Raw genomic sequence first — 18,496 nt, 5'->3', positions numbered from 1 at the left:
ATCAGCACTAGTTATTCATATTCATAAGCCTACAATTATAATTTGTTTTATACTCTCAAGCAGAGATCTCAATGTTATAAAAACCTTTGCTTTTGCTTAAGATTACAATGAAATTAACATAGGTCATTTTCAATTTTGTGTAACTTGGAAGAAATAATAAAATCCCAGGCTACAATTTATTTAACCTGATGAAGCCCTATATTGCTTGCACTCTATGAGTTTTCTGGAGATAATTATTAACCTTACAAAGGTAGAAATAATAATAGACAACTTTCAGTTAATCTACAAGCTTCATATTAAAGGTAGATGAGGTGTTTTCCTGAATGAGAGGCAAGAAATACAGTTTTACAGCTACAAGGATTGGCTTCTATGGAGTCATAGATAACCTCGGAACACTAGTGAATTATTAAAACTAACATAAAAAGGTCACATGCCAAAACGCAAGGAACCAATGCCAGGTGTAGCAACATCCGCATAAATCACTAAATGGATTTCTTTATTCCTTGGATCTTAATTTAAGGTGGATTAACATTTGGAAAAGAGCCACACGCTTAAAGGACAATGACCCAGCAGGCCCAAGCAGCCATCAGTTTACCTTTGAGAGAAGAACATGATGAGCTCAGGGAAGGTACTGCACAAGAAGACTAGTGAATGCTTGAGATAGATTTCATCTTTCTGGGACACAAATGGCGACATTGTATGGAGTTGGAACCACGCCCCAGGGGAGAACAAACTGCCAATTGTTACAAACCCAAGGCTGTTGTGAGTAGGTAAAGATTTGGATATACTGGTTCCAGTAGTTGTAGCTCTCAAGACTCCTCAAACTGGCATAAAATGTATTGGAATAATTCTCTTCCTTCCATATCATTCACTTACTAACCCAATATTGCCATTCTTCATTCACCTATGTACTCATTTCTCTTCCTATGCTTAGCTTTTGTTCTTGGCTTCATTGGGAATGTGAATCGCCCTCATCTTCATTCCACCATGTCCATTACTCCTTCAAAGTCCAGCTCAAAATTATGACATTCAGCAACCCCTGTCTGACTAATCTCAACCAACTTTTTTTTTTAATTTATGTACTCTTTCAAATACGCATTCTTTATTCATTTTATTCTTTATTTGTCACATACCAACATATAATGACATATACTGCATGCAGGAAAAGTGCTAAAGACTGTGGATAAATATATAAATATACATGAAAATCCAGGAGTCAAGAACATTACTGTTTAGAATGTACTAAAAAAACAAAATTTAAGTGAGTAAATTTAAAGATCTCTTCAATGATTCATGAATTAGGCAGCATCCCATCTAGCAAATAGAAAAGAAATCTGAGGCACTGTACAAATTGGAAAACTTTTATAAGCAGAAGGAGGTGGGGCAAGGAAGTTATTCTAGAAAAGAGTGAATTGTTTCAGCCAAGGTCACCTTCCTTTGGGGGACAGCAGAAATCTTTCAGGCAGATTTCCTTGTTAGTGTTGATCAGGAATTTCCAGACTGACCAGTTAAGATTACATTCCTGGGAGAGATTGAAACTGCAATTTGGTTAGGTATTAAGTCTTGGTTTGGTGATGTGGGCCTTAGCACAAGTGACTCCATCTGGGGCCTGTTGTCTCTTTTTTAACAATTCCTTCCTTTTGATCAGACTCCAAGCTTAACTGAGAAATGTGATCAAAATTTGAGGCATTAGTATCACTCCAAGCTATGGCTCTGAAGTTGTCAGTTTTTGTTGATCCTCTGTGTGGTATTCACAGGTCATGACTTTAGATTTATAATTTTTAAGTTGATTATTCTCTTCGTTCTTTTTCTGATGTTCCAGTCTAAGGGAGATCATTTGCTTGATGGTTAGCAGCTGCAAACATGCTTTTAGAGCCTCTGAGAGAATATGTTGCACCAAGGAGAATGCCATGATTATTACCAGCAGGATAATTCTCAATGTTTGGAGTATACTTCAGAGTCATGGTTCCCAAGACCCAAACCAATCAAAATTATATCAGGGTCAGAGAAAGACCTCGTTGAAGGAGTCACTTTCTTAAGCCAACCAGCTTGTTCGGTGATTTTATGTAGCTGAGTTTCAACTTCCTTGGAAGTGTTAATCCAAGCACAGAAAATGGTGTTGGCCACAGCACAGACACCTCCTTGTTCAGCCAAAAGATAATCAAGGGCTATCCTGTTATCAAGAAAAATCTTTGCTAGAGAGTCTAAGGATTTTTGTCTGGCAGCTATATCTTTACCAGCTGATCCCGCAAAACTTTTAAGAGTTAAAGAGAGGCTCCTGATCATAGCCTCATTTGTATTAACTCATAACCAGGGAAGTAGGGCCCTGCCAAAGGAAGCAAATCATGAATCATGAATACCTCCTGGTAGGTCATTTTTCTAACTCAATGTAAATTCAAGGGAGTTGACCAATGAGATGTCTCAGTTTGTGAACAGTTAGGGGCACTGTTACATAACATAAGAGACATTGCCAAGTTATGCACCAGCCATCTAGGCATTCAGAGGCCCAAGGAGAATGATAACCACAACAAGGCAAAGATAAATAAAGACTATCTCATGTGGAGTGACTTTGTTTCCCAAAGGGGTTACTGCAAATAGTGTGCAAGACCAGGGGCAATACCTTAGGCCCAGAAAGTCCAGTCGTTTCAGCAAGTTTGGATATTTTAAGTTTGAGGGTCCAATTAGTCCTTTCAACCTTGTCTGATGATTGAGGGTGATAGGGACAGTAATAATTCCAAGAAGTCTGTTAAGTTTTTCTTAAGGCTTGTATGATTTTCCCAGTGAAGTGGGTGACTCAATCACTTTAGATTATGGAAGGTATACCCTAAGTGGAAAACACATTTTCCAACACTTTCCTTGACACTGTGAGGGCATCAGCCTTGCAGCAGCGGAAGGCTTCAACCCACCTGGAAAACATACATACAATAACAAAAGCATGTTGATAACCCCTACTCAGTGGTAGTTGAATGAAATTCAGTTGCAGGTGCTCAAAGGGTCCAGAAGGAGGAGTTGGAGGCCTCTGAGGACAAAAATAGTTTTTCTAGGATTATAGACCTGACAGGTCAGACATTGGTGGTAAACTGTTTTTGCAATTTTATAGAAGTCTCTCCATCAATGTTTACTCATAAGTTGAGTGATCTTAAATGAACCATGATGAGTGAAAGAATGCAAAAACTGAAAAATAGGGTTTGTCGGGGAGCCAGAAAAATCCAAGTGGCCATCTTGGATTTCCCATAACCCTGACTGTTTATTGAATTTACACTCATTGTTTGCCCATCGTAATTTCTTTGATTCAGGAGCAGACTGTTGCCATGTTGCAAGGACATCAGGATGGCAAAAGTCTGGCAATGAGGGGTCTTTTTTTTTTTTTTTGAGGAAGATTGGCCCTGAGCTAACATTTGTTGCCAATCTTCCTCTTTTTTTCTTTCTTCTCCCTAAAGTACCCAGTGGATGGTTATATATCCTAGTTCTAGGTCCACAAGGGGTCATTTTTTGTTGAAGCAGAATGAACTTCATCCACATGCCACAATCTTGATAGATTTTGCTGTTGCTGCGTTTGCATGAAAGTCAGCTAGGGAATTTTCCCGATGCTCAGATTAAGTCTTTTTAGTGTGAGGCTCAATTTTGATGACAGCAATTTCAGAAGGTAAGAAAATAGCAGCAAGAAGGTCATTTACTTGTCCATTTGTAATTGGGGTCCCACTGGGGAAAGAAAACCTCTTCATTTCCATAACATCCCCAAATCATGGACAATCCCAAAGACACACTGGCTTTCAGTATAAATATTAATAATTTGTTCTTTTCATAACTGGCATGCTCTGGTAAGGGCATAGAGTTGTGCTTGTTGGGCTGATTGAGCATGGGGGGGATTTCCCCTCTCAAGTAGTTCATATTTGGTAGTAATGGCATAGCCAACTTGGAAATTTTCTTTTCCGTCTTTATAGTCTGACCTATCAACAAACAAAATTAGACCAGGATTAGTCAAAGGGTGTCTGGTAAATCAGTCGTCATGTGACAAAATGGGACATTATTACCTCACAGTCATGGGGCTTACCTTTGCCAGCCAAGATTAGTAATATAGCAGGATTAAGAATGTTGCAATAAGATGTAGATTAAGCGGTGTACGCAGAAGGATCTCATAAGAGGTTAATCTGCTTGCAAAGAAATGTTAAGTCAATTTAGAGTTAGGAAGACTTTGCACGGCATGTGGAGTCTGTAAACTTTGTGGAGTTTGCTAACTTTGCAGCTGCAGCTATAACCTTAAGGCAGCTGGATAGGCACGAGCTACTGAATTAAGACGTATGCTATGGTAGGCAACAGGCTTATGTTTACTGTCATGTTTTTGTGTGAGCTTTCCAAGGGCTTGGTTATCTCTTTCACGCACAAATAAGGTGAAAGGTTCTGAACAGCTAGGTAGCCATAAGGCAGGAGTTTTTTTAAGCACTTGTTTTCGTCTTATGAAGGCCTGTTCATGTTTATTTTCCCAAGGAAGGAGTTCAGGAACTGAAACTTTGTAAGTTCATAGAGTGGAAAAGCCAAAAGAGAAAAATTAGGAACCCCAAATCTACAATAACCAGCCAGGCCTAGGAATCCATGAATCTGTCACTTACTTGTGGGCCTCAGAAATTCTTAGATTAGCGTAATTCTTTTTGGAGATAGCTGGATTTCTTCAGAGCTTAGATTATGACCTAGGTAATGAACAGTGTCTAGAGATAATTATAATTTTTCCTTAGAGACTTTATGTCCTTTTTCAGCTAACTGTTGTAGCAAATAAATGGAATCTTTTATGGATGCTTCTTTGGTAACCAAGCACAGCAAGAAATTGTCTACCCTGTAGTAAGCACTACAGGGTGCTTAAATCTTGGTGGAGGCCTTGTGAGAAAATAAGAAGCGTCCTCAGTGAGTGCCTAAGGCAGGACTCTCCAAGTATACCATTGACTGTTCCAAGTAAAGGCAATAGATCTTGGCTGTTGAGTTCTACAGAGATGCTGAAAAAGGCTGAACAAAGATCTACAGCAATGAACCATTTTGAGTCTGGTGGAACTTATGTCAAAAGGGTGTTCAGGTTTGGAACAACTGGGAAATGGGGAATAACAATCTTGTTAATAGCTCTCAAGTCCTGGATAAATCGCCATTCTTGCCCATTAACTCTTGTGTCTTTAATTTTTCATCAGCCTTTTGTAGTACATTTTTTAATGAGGCAATTTTGTAATCTTGAAGACTTTTAGAAGCTTCTGTACACCAATTAAAATAGATATCCCATTCCATTTTTTTAATTTGGGAACACTTGCTTCTAAGTGCACTTCTTAAGTAAACAGTCTTGTCTAATTGGAATGGTCCCCAAAATGGCCATTGTAATTCTAGGTAGTTTTTAGTAGAATTTTGCCATTTTTGTAGATATTTATAGCTTCCAGGACCATAGTTCTTAGATATAAAATAAGCAGATATGCAGGAAGGTGGCATGCTCAACTCTTTGGAATTTAAAGATCTCGTTCTTTTTTTTTTTAACTCACCTTTGGGTCTCTTGGAGTTAAACTAATACCTAAGGTGCACGTACCACCGGGTGGAGATTGTGTCATGTATTACAGTGTGCCTTGTTGTACAAAAATTCTCCTGAGGTTGGCAGATGACCTACTGTCAATCTGACCCATTCCGTGACCAACTTATCCTAACACAGGAGTCTTAGAGTTAGGTGGAGAGTACTCTAACAGCTTTTAAGTGCTCAACCCATGCCCACTAATGTTTTTGGCTTTTTGGCTTCCAATATTCCCATTAGCAAAACCCTTTACCTCATGTACACCTTAACACACCAACAGTAACCAAAGAGACATTACTGCAGACCGGCCAAGAGAAGGCCCTGTGCACAGCACCAGCAATTCCTGTGGAACTTACCTACAGCCCTCAGAAATGGTGAGAACAACCGAAAACTCAAAGGTGCTGTGCCTGTGTTTCTCATTGTCCCCTGTGGGGGAAGAGGGACAATCCCCCTCTGCCCTTTCCCTTAAGGTTCTTACGGCTGGCCAAATAATTAACAAGACAGGTTAGCAGGAGAAAATAATACCAAGTTTAATAACATGTATACATGGGAGAAACCAGGGACACTGTGTTTCTCAACACAACAGCAGAAATTCTCGTCTTAAATACCATGTTCAGCTAAAGACAAAGGGGGTTGTTGGGGGTTGGGGGAGTCAGTTACAGGAGCTTACCACTAAAGCACAGTAAACAAGAGTAAGGTTATTATGCAGATTTAAGGCCTCACTTTCCACATCAATAAGTTTCTAGAAATGAGGTCACCCCCCCCTTCCCAATACAGAGAGGGAGATACCTTTACAAATGGAGATTTCCCTTATAAATGTAAACGTTTGTCTGGCGACTCCTCTCCTCACAGGGCCATCCAGAGAATGTGGCCAGAGAAACAGAACTTCCGATAAGATGGGCTTGTTGGTGCCTTTTCTACTGTAACATCTATTTTACATTATATTACAGCCATCAGATAGAAGATCTGTTCCAGGAAGGAGTTACTATGTCAAATTCTTTAGGCAGTTAAAGAATTTGAGGGAGGTCAAATGTCCGTCAGAGAAAACAATCAAGGTAAAAAGATATATTTCAGGGTGGCCAAATCTTGATCTCCCACACCCCAAAACCATCAGAAGTCAACTTTGGTCCCACCACTGCGCCCAAATCTGTTAAAAACATGAAATTTAGGGCCAGCCCTGTGGCATAGCGGTTAAGTGTGCGCACTCCGCTGCTGGCAGCTCGGGTTCATATCCCTGCACCAAAGCACCGCTTGTCAGGCCATGCTGTGGTGGCGTCCCATATAAAGTAGAGGAAGATGGACACGGATGTTAGCCCAGGGCCAGTCTGTCTCAGCAAAAAGAGGAGGATTGGCATGGTTGTTAGCTCAGAGCTGATCTCCCTCACAAAAAATCCCCACAAAATTTAACATAGTAAACTTAAAAATCTAATTGACTTTGCTCAATGATTCATGAATTGGGCAGCATCCCATCTAGCAAATAGAAAGGAGCTCCAAGGAGCTGTACAAAATGGAAGACTTTTATAGACAGAAGGAGGCAGGGCAAGAAAGTTATTCCAGCAAAAATGTATTGGTTCACGCAAGGTCACCTCCCTTTGGGGAATTGTGGGGGTCTGTTATGCAGATTTCCTCACTAGCGTTGATCAGGAAATCCCAGACTGACCAGTTAAGATTACATTCCTGAGAGAGGCTGTAACTCCAATTAAGTTAGGTATTAGGTTGGTTTGGTGACATGGGCCTTAGCAATAGTGACTCCATTTGGGGCCTCTTGTCTCTTTTTTAACAAAGGGAAGTGAACATGTGTATAAAAAGCCACACTTTAAAATTACTGAGGTAGAGATATGTGCCGAATAAAATGTGAGCCTAGGAAAAGTATTCAAATCTACCTCCAAGGGCTAAGAAGATCATCATGAAAAATGTATATTAATTAAGCTGAGCTATAACAATAAGTAAGAGTTTAAGAGGAAGGAAAGTAGGGGAAGAGAGTAGTCCAAGAAGTAGGTGGAAAAGCATGAAGACAAGGGGGAGATGCCATTTTTCAGAGCCGTGAAGCATAGAGTGGGAAGAGTTGGACTGTGGAACAGATGATGTGTGAAGGAGCCAAATCATGAAAAATCTTGTATGCCGTGAAAAGGAGATTATTTATTCCAAGGGTGTATATTACAAATATTTCATAACCAGTACAACACAGGCACTGACCTATCAGAACATTTTCAAGTCATAGCACTGGAGCTGGGTCCAGGAGGACGCTGCCGTGCTAGGCTTAGCTTTGTTTGTTGCTGGATTGTGGGCATGTCCATGCCAGTCCTGAAGGCAGGCGCCAGGGTAGCTCTGCAATGGGGCAAAGAGCACTTGAAAGGGTAGGAGCAGTGGTAATTTGCCAAGTGTTTTTTTTTAACTACCAGTATATACCAAATAAATAAGAACCCTGTTCTTTTTATCACTATATATTTTCTTACTTATATCAATATTATTATGGTCTGCATTTATTCTATTGTTTATCCTGTTCATTATCGTAGTTTAAATCACATAGAAACATTAACAAATTTCAAGCATGGTAATAGAATGGTAATTTATGCATCATTCCTCTGGCATCAGTAGGGAGGAAAGAATGAAAGAAAGACAAAAATGGAAAGAACAACAGCAGTTATAAGGCCAGCATTATAATCTAGAAGATAAATGATGAGGGTTCCATCTAGGACAGTGGTGCTGGGAATGTAAAAGATGAGTTGGTCTTAGCAATAATGTGGAGGGATAATCTGCAGTTCTAATTGGATATGAGTAGGGATAATATGGAGCCAAAAGTCTAGGATAGTTCCCAAAACTTTTAGTCTGTCCTGGATTTCATATTCAAAACATGTGTCCTAGTCTTCTGCTCTTACTAAAATAACAGTATTTTTGGTTTGTCTGGGAAGTCTCTGATATACATAGGTTATCCTTAACAATAAATTTTTAATAGTGCCCTCTTTCACTTTCAAAGTATCACAACTTAGGTGATCATTCTAACCAGCTTTAGAAAACTTTTCAAGTGACTCCACACATGCATGGCTTTCAAAAGAGTTCCCAAAATGGCAGAATCACTTGGGAAACATATTGAAAATGCTGAAATCTGAGCTCCACTTCCAAAGATTCTGGTTCAGCATGTATAGGATGAGACAAAACAAACATAAAAACAATACAAAAATTTCTATGCTTTTTTAAAAAAATATAGAGTATCCTTGCTGATTATATATGATATCATTAGGAGTACTATATGAAAATTTCCAAACGAATTGTATACCATCTCTTCTCCTTCTCTCCACAGGAGAAAGAGTAAATTATACATACAATAGGTGTTCACCAAATCATATACTGCTTGTGTGTGTGTGTGTGTGTGTGTGTGTGTGTAGCAAAATAACCCAGAGTTGAACAAATATTCTAGTGTCCCAAGGAAAACTGCTATGACCTGATCCACCATACAACTCCACCCAGAAAACCTCAAGGACGTTGCATTCATTCTCTTCTTACAGCTTGGGAAGATAATTCAGGACAATAGAAACAATGACAAGATGGGATGGGGGTAACTCTAGGAGATGAGGAGATTTAATAGACAATGTGTGTCTTTATTTGTGAGATATTAAGAGCATTTTCCTAACTAGAACTAGACAAATTCTAGTAGATTAAAGCCCAGAAAATTAATAGCAAGAATTATGTCACTGGATTTCTGCTGAGGTCTACCTTGATAACATTATTATGATCATAACTATTAATAGAACAAAATTATGTTATTTTATGTTATTTTATGTTAAATTATGTTATTTTTGAAAAGCAAATGTCTGGTAACACATATGTACATGTATTCATACATAAGTAAATAATATATTCTTTTTCAGCAATAATTATCCTCATATTGGTCCCCACCAAACTTCAAGATGAAAGCAACAGGGAGGTAAAGTAAAAGAAATATATTTGTGCAACCAGAAGGTGGGGTATGATTTGTGGTTTAAAGAGCAGAAAGAAATCATGGAGATAAAGAATTGAAAGGAATTAAATGAGCTTTAAGGAAAATAGTCTTAGCTGAGATGTGTCTACCTCTCGCCGGAGGAAACAATTTAGCCTTTCACAATTGTTCTCAATAAAGAAACATATCAGCTTGTGTCATCAAGATTGACTGTCTAAAAACATTACCTATCTCCAATCACATAACACCACACTTAATACTTAAGGACTTGCAGTATAACTGGTTAAAAATGTTTGCAATGACATGCAATGGCTCAAGAAAGTGCTCAACATTTTCAATATAATAATAGTTCTTTTCATTTTATATTTAATTTTTTTGATGGAACTAGTCATGAGCAATTAGAATGTGTGAAATGATATACATCCAGGTACATTTTACCAAGTGTTCTAATTTATAGGTACAATTCTCGTGACAATAAAATTATAGCATACAAGGTTTCCTGTGACAATTTTTTCTTATATCATAGTAATAGTGTCTGGTTCATAAAATATAAAACAATCTTCACAAATAATTCACTATAGCAACCATGTTTTCCTGTTCATACTAATTTTGCTGTATTTGATATTGCATATTAGTCACATGACAGAATTTTCACTGCTTTTGTGAACAAAAGCAGCACTTACCATTCAATTCCACTTCACATTCTACACTCCTCCCACTGAAAACCAACCTTCAATTCCAAACAATCTACCAAAACCAAATATCCAAATAGCACACACCCTGAAAAGGAAGAGGGAAGAGGTAAAGAAATGGCATAGCAATTCTTCTCACTGTTTTTAAGCATGTTAACTTACTAACTTTTTATGGAGAAACAGAATATTAAGTTTCATACATAGTATCTTTAGACTAAGAATATGGTCTTTAAGGATATACTTAAATCTATTAGGATATTTTGCATGTTTTTCTTGTGAGTATAGGTGTTTGGAAACTCCCTGTTTCGGGTAAACCTGATAAGAGATTTGCAATACCTTAACATGTGGTAAATCCTCCCCACTTCAGGAAATGTTGGACACACCTCTCATGGATTTGCCAATAACTAAAGAACCTTTCCCATCACTTGACACTTAAAATATGGGAAACATTTTTTTTGCTTTTAACAAAAATAGCGTGCCAGATTTTCCTGGCATAAAAGATATGTTTTTCTCCATCTATCCACCCACACTCCCTAAAGAAACCAGAAACCAAAAGGAGCCTCCTTAGAAGTTGGCTGCTTGATGGATGGAAGGCCCAACTCCATAGCAGCTCTTCTCTTGTTCTGAGCCTGTTCAGACTTCTGATGCAAGTATCTTCGTCCTCCAGTGTTGAAGGCACTTGTTTGCTCTAAAATTCACAATCTTAGCAAGGTTGGCATAAACAGGGCCAGTATCATTTGCTTACATTGCAGTTTGTCTAAGAAATTAAAATGGCCTTTTTTGTTCAAAGATTGTGATGATTCAGTTTCTAATGTAATTTACGCCAGGGATTAAGCAAGCCATCTGGATTCCAGTGTCGCAATGAGATTTTAGTCTTTGGATATAATCTTTTCTCTTGTTTGGAAGAGGAATTTGGTTTTACATATTAATGATGAACAAGAAAAACTTTAGAATAATTTGGTTTTATTTTCCTCACATTTAGATACCTAAGATGGTCATCGCCATTAAATTTCATTTATTTTCTTTCATTGCTATTCCTTGGAATTTATTAATTTTCTATGCCAGGTTTAAATTTTTAACTATTCTGATTACCTCTATGGAGTTCATTAAAATTTACTAAATCTTGCTACTCTTCCTTGTACAAATGTTTTGCAGTATATTTACATTGTCTGACTATACAATGTGCAAGTTGTTTGATATTTAGTTTAGATTGTGCCCTGCTTTTTAGTTACTAGTGGTTCCTGAAACGCATTAGTAGTAATTGTTTCTACAATTTCATTTGTGTGACATGTCCTTTCATTTACCAGTAAATTTTCCATGATGTTTTTTCACAGCTCAACACCAAGTATTCACTGATATCAATATACTTGCTTTTTTCCTATGTGATTTTAATATAATTTTTCAGGGCTAATAGAATATTAACTACACAATCATAATTTCTGAATCTCTATTTGTTACAAAGACAGGCTATGCGCCATCATAGGTATTTAGAATGGCAGAGGGAAAGAAAGGGCACCAATTACAATGACAACTAAAAGGATAAAACATGGAAACAAACCTAGTCAAACATTCAAATCCTACTTGAGGAAAAATTTTAAATACTCCTGGAGGATCTAAGTACTTCAGCAGAACTAAACACATGGAAAAATATAACATGGTCTTGTAGAGGAAAACTCAATAGTATAAATCTGTTAATGTTTCCAAAGTTAATTTACTCTTATAATATGATCTCAATAAACAACCCAACAGTTTCTCCCCCACCCCAGAAAAAAGCTGATTCAGAAGTTCATATTGAAATATATTCTAAAAGATATATGACATATAAAAAGACATATAAGACACATAGAAGACAAGATATCATTTATTAATTCTTCTGACAGAAAATTGCCAAATGAAGTAAATGTCTAATGATCTATATCATGATATATTTATATTTTACTTATTCTTATTTTTAAAAAATATAGTAGCAAAGGATTTTGTGACTTTTAATGAAAATAAAAGAAAGGATTATTCACCATACCATCTTTTGTCATTTATATGGTAGATCTCTCAAAGGAAAAGTTATCACCACTTGAATGGATAGAATAAGTACTTTGAACATCAATAAAGAATTGAATACATGGGCGTACACAAAAGATACTACTGATAACTATAAAAATTTCGATTCGTGGAAATCAACTAGCCAGGAGTTAAATTCATGCTACAAATACAAAATTTGGGATTGAAAATTAACTTTTCTTTCATGATAAACGTGTCTTCAAATGTTGAATGAGGAAGGAAAGATGAATGAGTACTGAAAGTAACCATTATTTAATTGTAAAGCATTCTCATCACTTGTAGGATGCAATGCTTTTTCATAGTCAAGGATACTCAGCATTCTCTGTTAGGTAACATTAATCAAAGACTGTGTTAATAAGTTTAAACATGGCCTTAGGGAGCATTACTACAATCACCTGTACAAGTTGGCTGTACAGGTACAGTCATCTTTATTGGAAAATATTGCTAAGATTCATAGAAAAACATCACCAAAAAGTTTATTTGCAAATTATTCACCCTGAATTTCTGATTTTTTTTTCTTGCTTTCTTCATTTGTAATCACTCTTCTGTTTATTTGCCAAAGGAAAACTATATCATCATTACAAATTATGCCACTCACCTTTTAAGTACTCCAGAGGTTGTCTTCTCTAAGTATACCTATAAAGAAACTGGAAACAGAGAGTAAATTTTACCATATGCTCTCACTCATAAATAGAAGATAAAAACAACAACAAACAAACACATGGAGACAGAGATTGGATTGGTGGTTACCAGAGGGGAAGTAGGGAGGGAGAAGGGCAAAAGAGGTCATTAGGCACATGTGTGTGGTGATGGATTGTAATTAGTCTTTGGGCGGTGAACATGATGTAATCTACACAGAAATTGAAATATAATGATGTGCACCTGAAATTTATATAATGTTGTAAACCAATGTTACCACAATAAAAAAAAAGGAATACAAATCCTTAAAGATACAAATCCTATAATGATGTTTTGACTATTTACATAGGATGAATCAATAATCAAGTAAAGGTGTAAACACAAAAGGATTGATATTCGTGTGCCTCTGACTTGGCCTAATAAAAAAAAGTAAATGTGAAGCATATTAAAGGGAAAATTGGTATAATTACTCATTAAAAATCAAAGTACATAAACTAATGTGAATTAATTTGGATTGCTTCAAATAATATATTTCTAATGTGAAAATAATGATTTTATTTATTAAAAATCCTTTAAAAATTAAAAAAAAGAGCAAATTTTGTATAGTGATTAAGACATACCTCTCCAGTGGAAATTAAATATAAAATCCAAGTTGTTGTTTTGTTTTTGGGGGTAAGGGGGTGGATATATCTATTACCTTGATTGTGGTGATGGTATCATGGATATTTGCATATGTCCAAGCTCATCAAATTGTACACATTAAACATGTGCAGTTCTTTGTATATAAACTATACCTCAATAAAGCTATTGTTAAAAAATTCAAGATGGATTTGGTAATTTCATTAGGGCCAAAAATCTTATCCATTCTTTAATGCCAACTCACCTTTAAATTTCTGTATGCATACATGTTCTATATACCCACAAAGTGTATCCCTTTTTTTAAATTCTTACAACCATTGCAATGGACGCCGCACATATTGTCACCAATCGTGTGTGCCAGTATATTGTTCTATATTTGTTTCACATGCCAGTCTTGACTCTACAGTAACTCAGTGACAGAATTTTTCACATTCCACATAGAGCTTAGTACTATGTACTGGGTGTGTCATAGATACTCAACAAATACTCGTTGAGTAACTGGATTTAGTTTTCCGGTGATTCTAGTCTTTAGAACAATGGTTCTCAACAGTGACATCAACTGCAACAATCTGAGGAGATTTTAAAAATCTCTAAATCCAGGACACACCCCAGACCAACTAAATCATAATCTATATGAGTAGGACCCAGGTATCAGCATTTTTTCAAGCCGAAAATTTAAGTTAATTATGTTTTAAAAACCACAACAATAAATTCCAATGTCTACAGAATTTTTAGGGAAAAAATTGTGTACCCGAAGAATTTTATTTCAAGTTATAGTATTTTTAATGTTCAGAGGCCATAGAAAAATAGCTACAGATTTGCAAGGGCTTGTAAGCCACTCATTTTCATTCTTTAAAATCTCCTTTGGTACTGTACTCAAGCCACTTAAAAGAAGAATAAGATTAAGAAATTGAGTAAGCAGAAATCATGGTATATTCTCATTTGTGAAGTTTTCTTTCTCACTGCGAATCCCAAATTTATAATTCAATTATATGGATTGTGTAGATTTCTATCTTAGCTATTCTTCTGCTTCTATTCCTTGTCAAGATGTGTGTCTCTTGAACCAGATTTTTCAGAAGCAGAGTTCGTGAGATAACTACCACTGTATCTGTACATTAATTCTCTGAAAATACCAAAACTAGTTTCCTATTTTGGACACTGCTGAGAGATAACTAACTAGTTTCTCTTTTTTTCCTCCTAAGCCTCAAAAGTAGAGCTGCGAAGAGCATACAGTGATCTGTGTTATTACTAGATAAATTTGAATCATGAGTTTCTAAATCTTTAAAACTCATTCTGGGGCCTGCCCTGTGGCTTGGTGGTTAAGTGCGTGCGCTGCGATGCTGGCGGCCCGGGTTCGGATCCCAGATGCGCATCGAGGCACCACTTCTCTGTCCATCCTGAGGCCGAGTCCCACATACAGCAACTAGAAGGGTGTGCAGCTATGGCATACAACTATCTACTGGGGCTTTGGGGGCAAAAAATAAAATAAATAAAAAATCTAAAAAAAAAAAAAAACTCATTCTGAAAAACTTGAGTAGCTGTTATTTTTTTTTTTTTAAAAAAAAGAAGAAACTCATGTAAAAAATCATTCAGTGGCACATGCTTTTCAAAATCCTGGTCTTTTTATCATCTTCCAAATAGGTTATGTATTAACTGTGTTAACTTTGGAGAAAAATTCTAACTCTATTTTGCAATAAAAAATAAGATATAAAATATACAAAGGAGACTATAAGAAACTACTCCAAAATACTTACTATTTTTAGTTATGGGTGGTAAGATCTTAGGTGATTTTTAAAAAGAAATAGTGTTCTTTCAAATGCATTTTCAGCATGTGCACTCTCTGATCATAATTACAACCACAATGTTAGCTTCTAAGTTTATAAGTGAGGATCTTGAGCAATTTTAAGGAGTATTTGCCTAGAGGAAATATATTTACATCTCTTCTATTGATCCTACTTTTTACTTAGTAATTTTTCAACATATATTTATTAAATACTTATTATGCCTTTCCAGTTATAAGAGTTGACATACATGACTCGGCACCCCCCCATGAAAAAAAAATCTAGTTTTCTCTTTGTGAAAAATTTGTCCTGTATATATATTTTACTTGTTGACACTAAATTTGAGAACATCAAAGATAAGACTTGCTTAGTAAAATACAGCAATTCTTCTCCCCAGTTTTGGATACTTCTTTGCTAACTTCCCTTCTGTAGAACTGCCAATTCTGCTAAATACCAGGGAGTCCATGTAAGACGCTTAACAGTGCAATCTCTAACAAGTTATTAACAACTTCTGTGTACTTTATGATGATGAATAACAATTTCACTATACTTAAAATGAATTTTACAAAAGCAAAAATCTAGTGCTGAATAGATCTTTTAACACCATTTATTGTAATCTCACCACTTTACATATACTCATATTTGCTAATATTTATGGGACACTTACAATGTGCAAGATACTGTTATAAAGTGTTTTCCATATGTTAACTTTATTTAATCTTCATAACACTAGGTATTATTTTTATCCTTATTCTACAGGTAAGGAAACTGAGAACTGTATTAAAACCAAGACAGACAAAAGTCAGTGACAGCAAATAAATACATCTGTGTAATGAAAGAGAGAAGATAGAACCTTGTTTTTTCTTTTCCTAAAACAGTGACTCACTCAATTTTAGCAGTGGGTAGGTTTTTAAATTATTTAGTCTACCATCTCATTTTTCAGATGAGATAGCTGAGTCATGGAGAAGATAGATGCCTTCGCCATTCTTTATATCACCTTTATAATATGCACTAACTATAATAATGCAAATATTGTCCCATCAAAGGTAGATATTGTTTAGATATAACACAGAGAGTCTGTCCCAGTGGCAGTGTCTCTGACCCCCAAATGTCCACAACTGTCCCCTTTCTCAAGAGAATTGCCTGTGGCAGTTGGGAGCCACCTTGCCAGGGAAGTTTCATCATCTCACCACTGCTAATGACTGACTGATTCATAGGTTAGAAAAGGCTGTCTGGAGCCCTACCCTTGTTGATCAGGAAAGGCTAGACTTAACCAGAGACCTCATCTTTTCTTAGCTCTTTGCCCTTTGCGGGCTTACTTCACTCCCTCCCTAACAGCTTTTTCCTGAAGAGCACTTCCTCAATAAACCACAGGCAGCCTAATGTGTGCCTCAGATTCCGTTTCCAGGGAACCTGACCTAAGACACATATAAATGGATTATACACAAGGAAAGAACACATCAATAATCTACAAGTCAGATATTCACTCACATAGTTAGATATATGAGTGATAAAAAGGAACTGGGGAAAATGTGGTATATATGTACAAAGAAATATTATTGAGCCATGAGAAAGAAGGATTTTCTGCCAGTTGTGACAATATGGATGGACCTTGAGCACTTATGCTAAATGAGATGTCAGATAGAGAAAGACAAGTACTGTACGTTATCACTTATGTGTGGAATCTAAAAAAGCCAAACTTATAAAAACAGAGAGTAAAATGAAGTTTACCAAGGGATGGGTGTTGGGGGGATAGGACGGATGTGGTTTAAGGGTATAAACTTCCAATGAGTAGTAAATACGCCCTAGAGATCTAATGCATAGTGCAGTGAATGCAGACAATATTGTATTATAACCATCAAAATTTCTAAGAGACTGGAACTTAATTATTCCAACCACTAAAAAGAAAGTATAATTATGTAACATGATAGAGGTGCTAATTATTGCTACAATGACAATCATATTACGATATATAAATGTATCAAATTAACATGTACTCCTTAAATTTATACAGAGTTATATGTCAAATATATTTTCATAAAAAAAAGAGAAGGAATTGGGAAATTAACTGTAGGGACTGAAAAAATGAGAGAACAATACAAATAAATTAGCATACAGATTATCCATTTCCTGGAAATTAATGTCATTAAATTTAATTATTATATTAAAGAATAATTTTAAAAGACATTTATAAACATACTATTTATGTATGAGGCCATAGTTAAATTAATGCTAATTCTAAAATGCACCTGGGTCTATGACCCTCAATTTCTTGTTGAGGATACAGAGGACCAGAGACGATCAATCATTTTACTAAGGTCACCCTGACGGTCTCTAATAGAACTGGGCCTTGAACACTCAAACTTCTGATTAAATTATACTGATTCTTTCCTATGACATCTAAAAGGAGAAAAAGATCTTATAAATCCTCCTGCATTGGCAATTCACTCAAACAAAATGCATTTACGGAAACATTTTATGTGCTTAACGAATACCAGGCTTTGGAGAAGATAACAATAAAAATGTTATTTCTATTTATTATCATATGCCAAGCATTATTTTAAGCATTTTATGTACAATAAACTTTTCAATTGCCAAAGCAAACCTATGATATGAAAATCCACATTTTACAGAAGAGAAAACTGAAGTTCGGAGAGGATTTCCCAGATCTGACAGTTTTCAAAGACTGCTCTTAACCAGTAGGTGGTTGGTAACTGGGAAGTAAAAGTCATAGAAAGCTGGGCCACGAGAGGTCAGCTATAAGGCAAGGATCCTATTTACCTTTGCAGTAACTACTCAGTTTTGGGTGATCAGCAAATGATTAGAAATGCCAAAAAGGCAACATCCAGTTGCTACCGTGTCTAAGATGAGAAGAGGGCAAGTTAGGGAAGGAGGGAAGCTGTGCTTTGTTTATTCATGTTATAGCCAATCTGGTTAGAGTGCAGTGGTCAAAACCCAAGAACAGAAGATTAATTTTAAGGAGTAAGAAAAGCAACATTCCCTAAGCAGGATGTAGTGATTAATAGCAATGGTCACCGAGATACTCAATTACAAGTTCCATTAGAATAGTTGAAATTGATTAAAATATATACACAGGAGCCAATGATTTGCCCTTTTAACATAAAGTTTGGATATACAAATAAGAATAAGCTGGAAGATACTCATTGATAAAATTCAGAGGACTGGGTCATGAAGGACCAACAATGACCATGGT

The 18,496-nt window shown here is 36.2% G+C and overlaps 1 protein-coding gene across 1 annotated transcript in view; it reads left to right on the top strand.

The window, feature by feature from the left end:
• The first annotated feature begins 561 nt into the window (after window positions 1–561).
• LOC101395912 (cysteine-rich secretory protein 3) overlaps window positions 562–18,496 on the top strand; it is a 43,246-nt gene continuing 25,311 nt past the window's right edge. Inside the window, exon 1 of the mRNA XM_087437829.1 lies at window positions 562–628. Within this exon, the coding sequence (XP_087293955.1) occupies window positions 562–628 (67 nt within the window). The remainder of the gene's footprint in view (window positions 629–18,496) is intronic.

Source organism: Ceratotherium simum, chromosome 13 (assembly GCF_057802395.1).
Source record: "Ceratotherium simum simum isolate JZ-2026a chromosome 13, ASM5780239v1, whole genome shotgun sequence".
In the NCBI taxonomy this organism is placed as follows: domain Eukaryota; kingdom Metazoa; phylum Chordata; class Mammalia; order Perissodactyla; family Rhinocerotidae; genus Ceratotherium; species Ceratotherium simum.
This window is presented reverse-complemented; position numbering and strand designations above follow the sequence as displayed.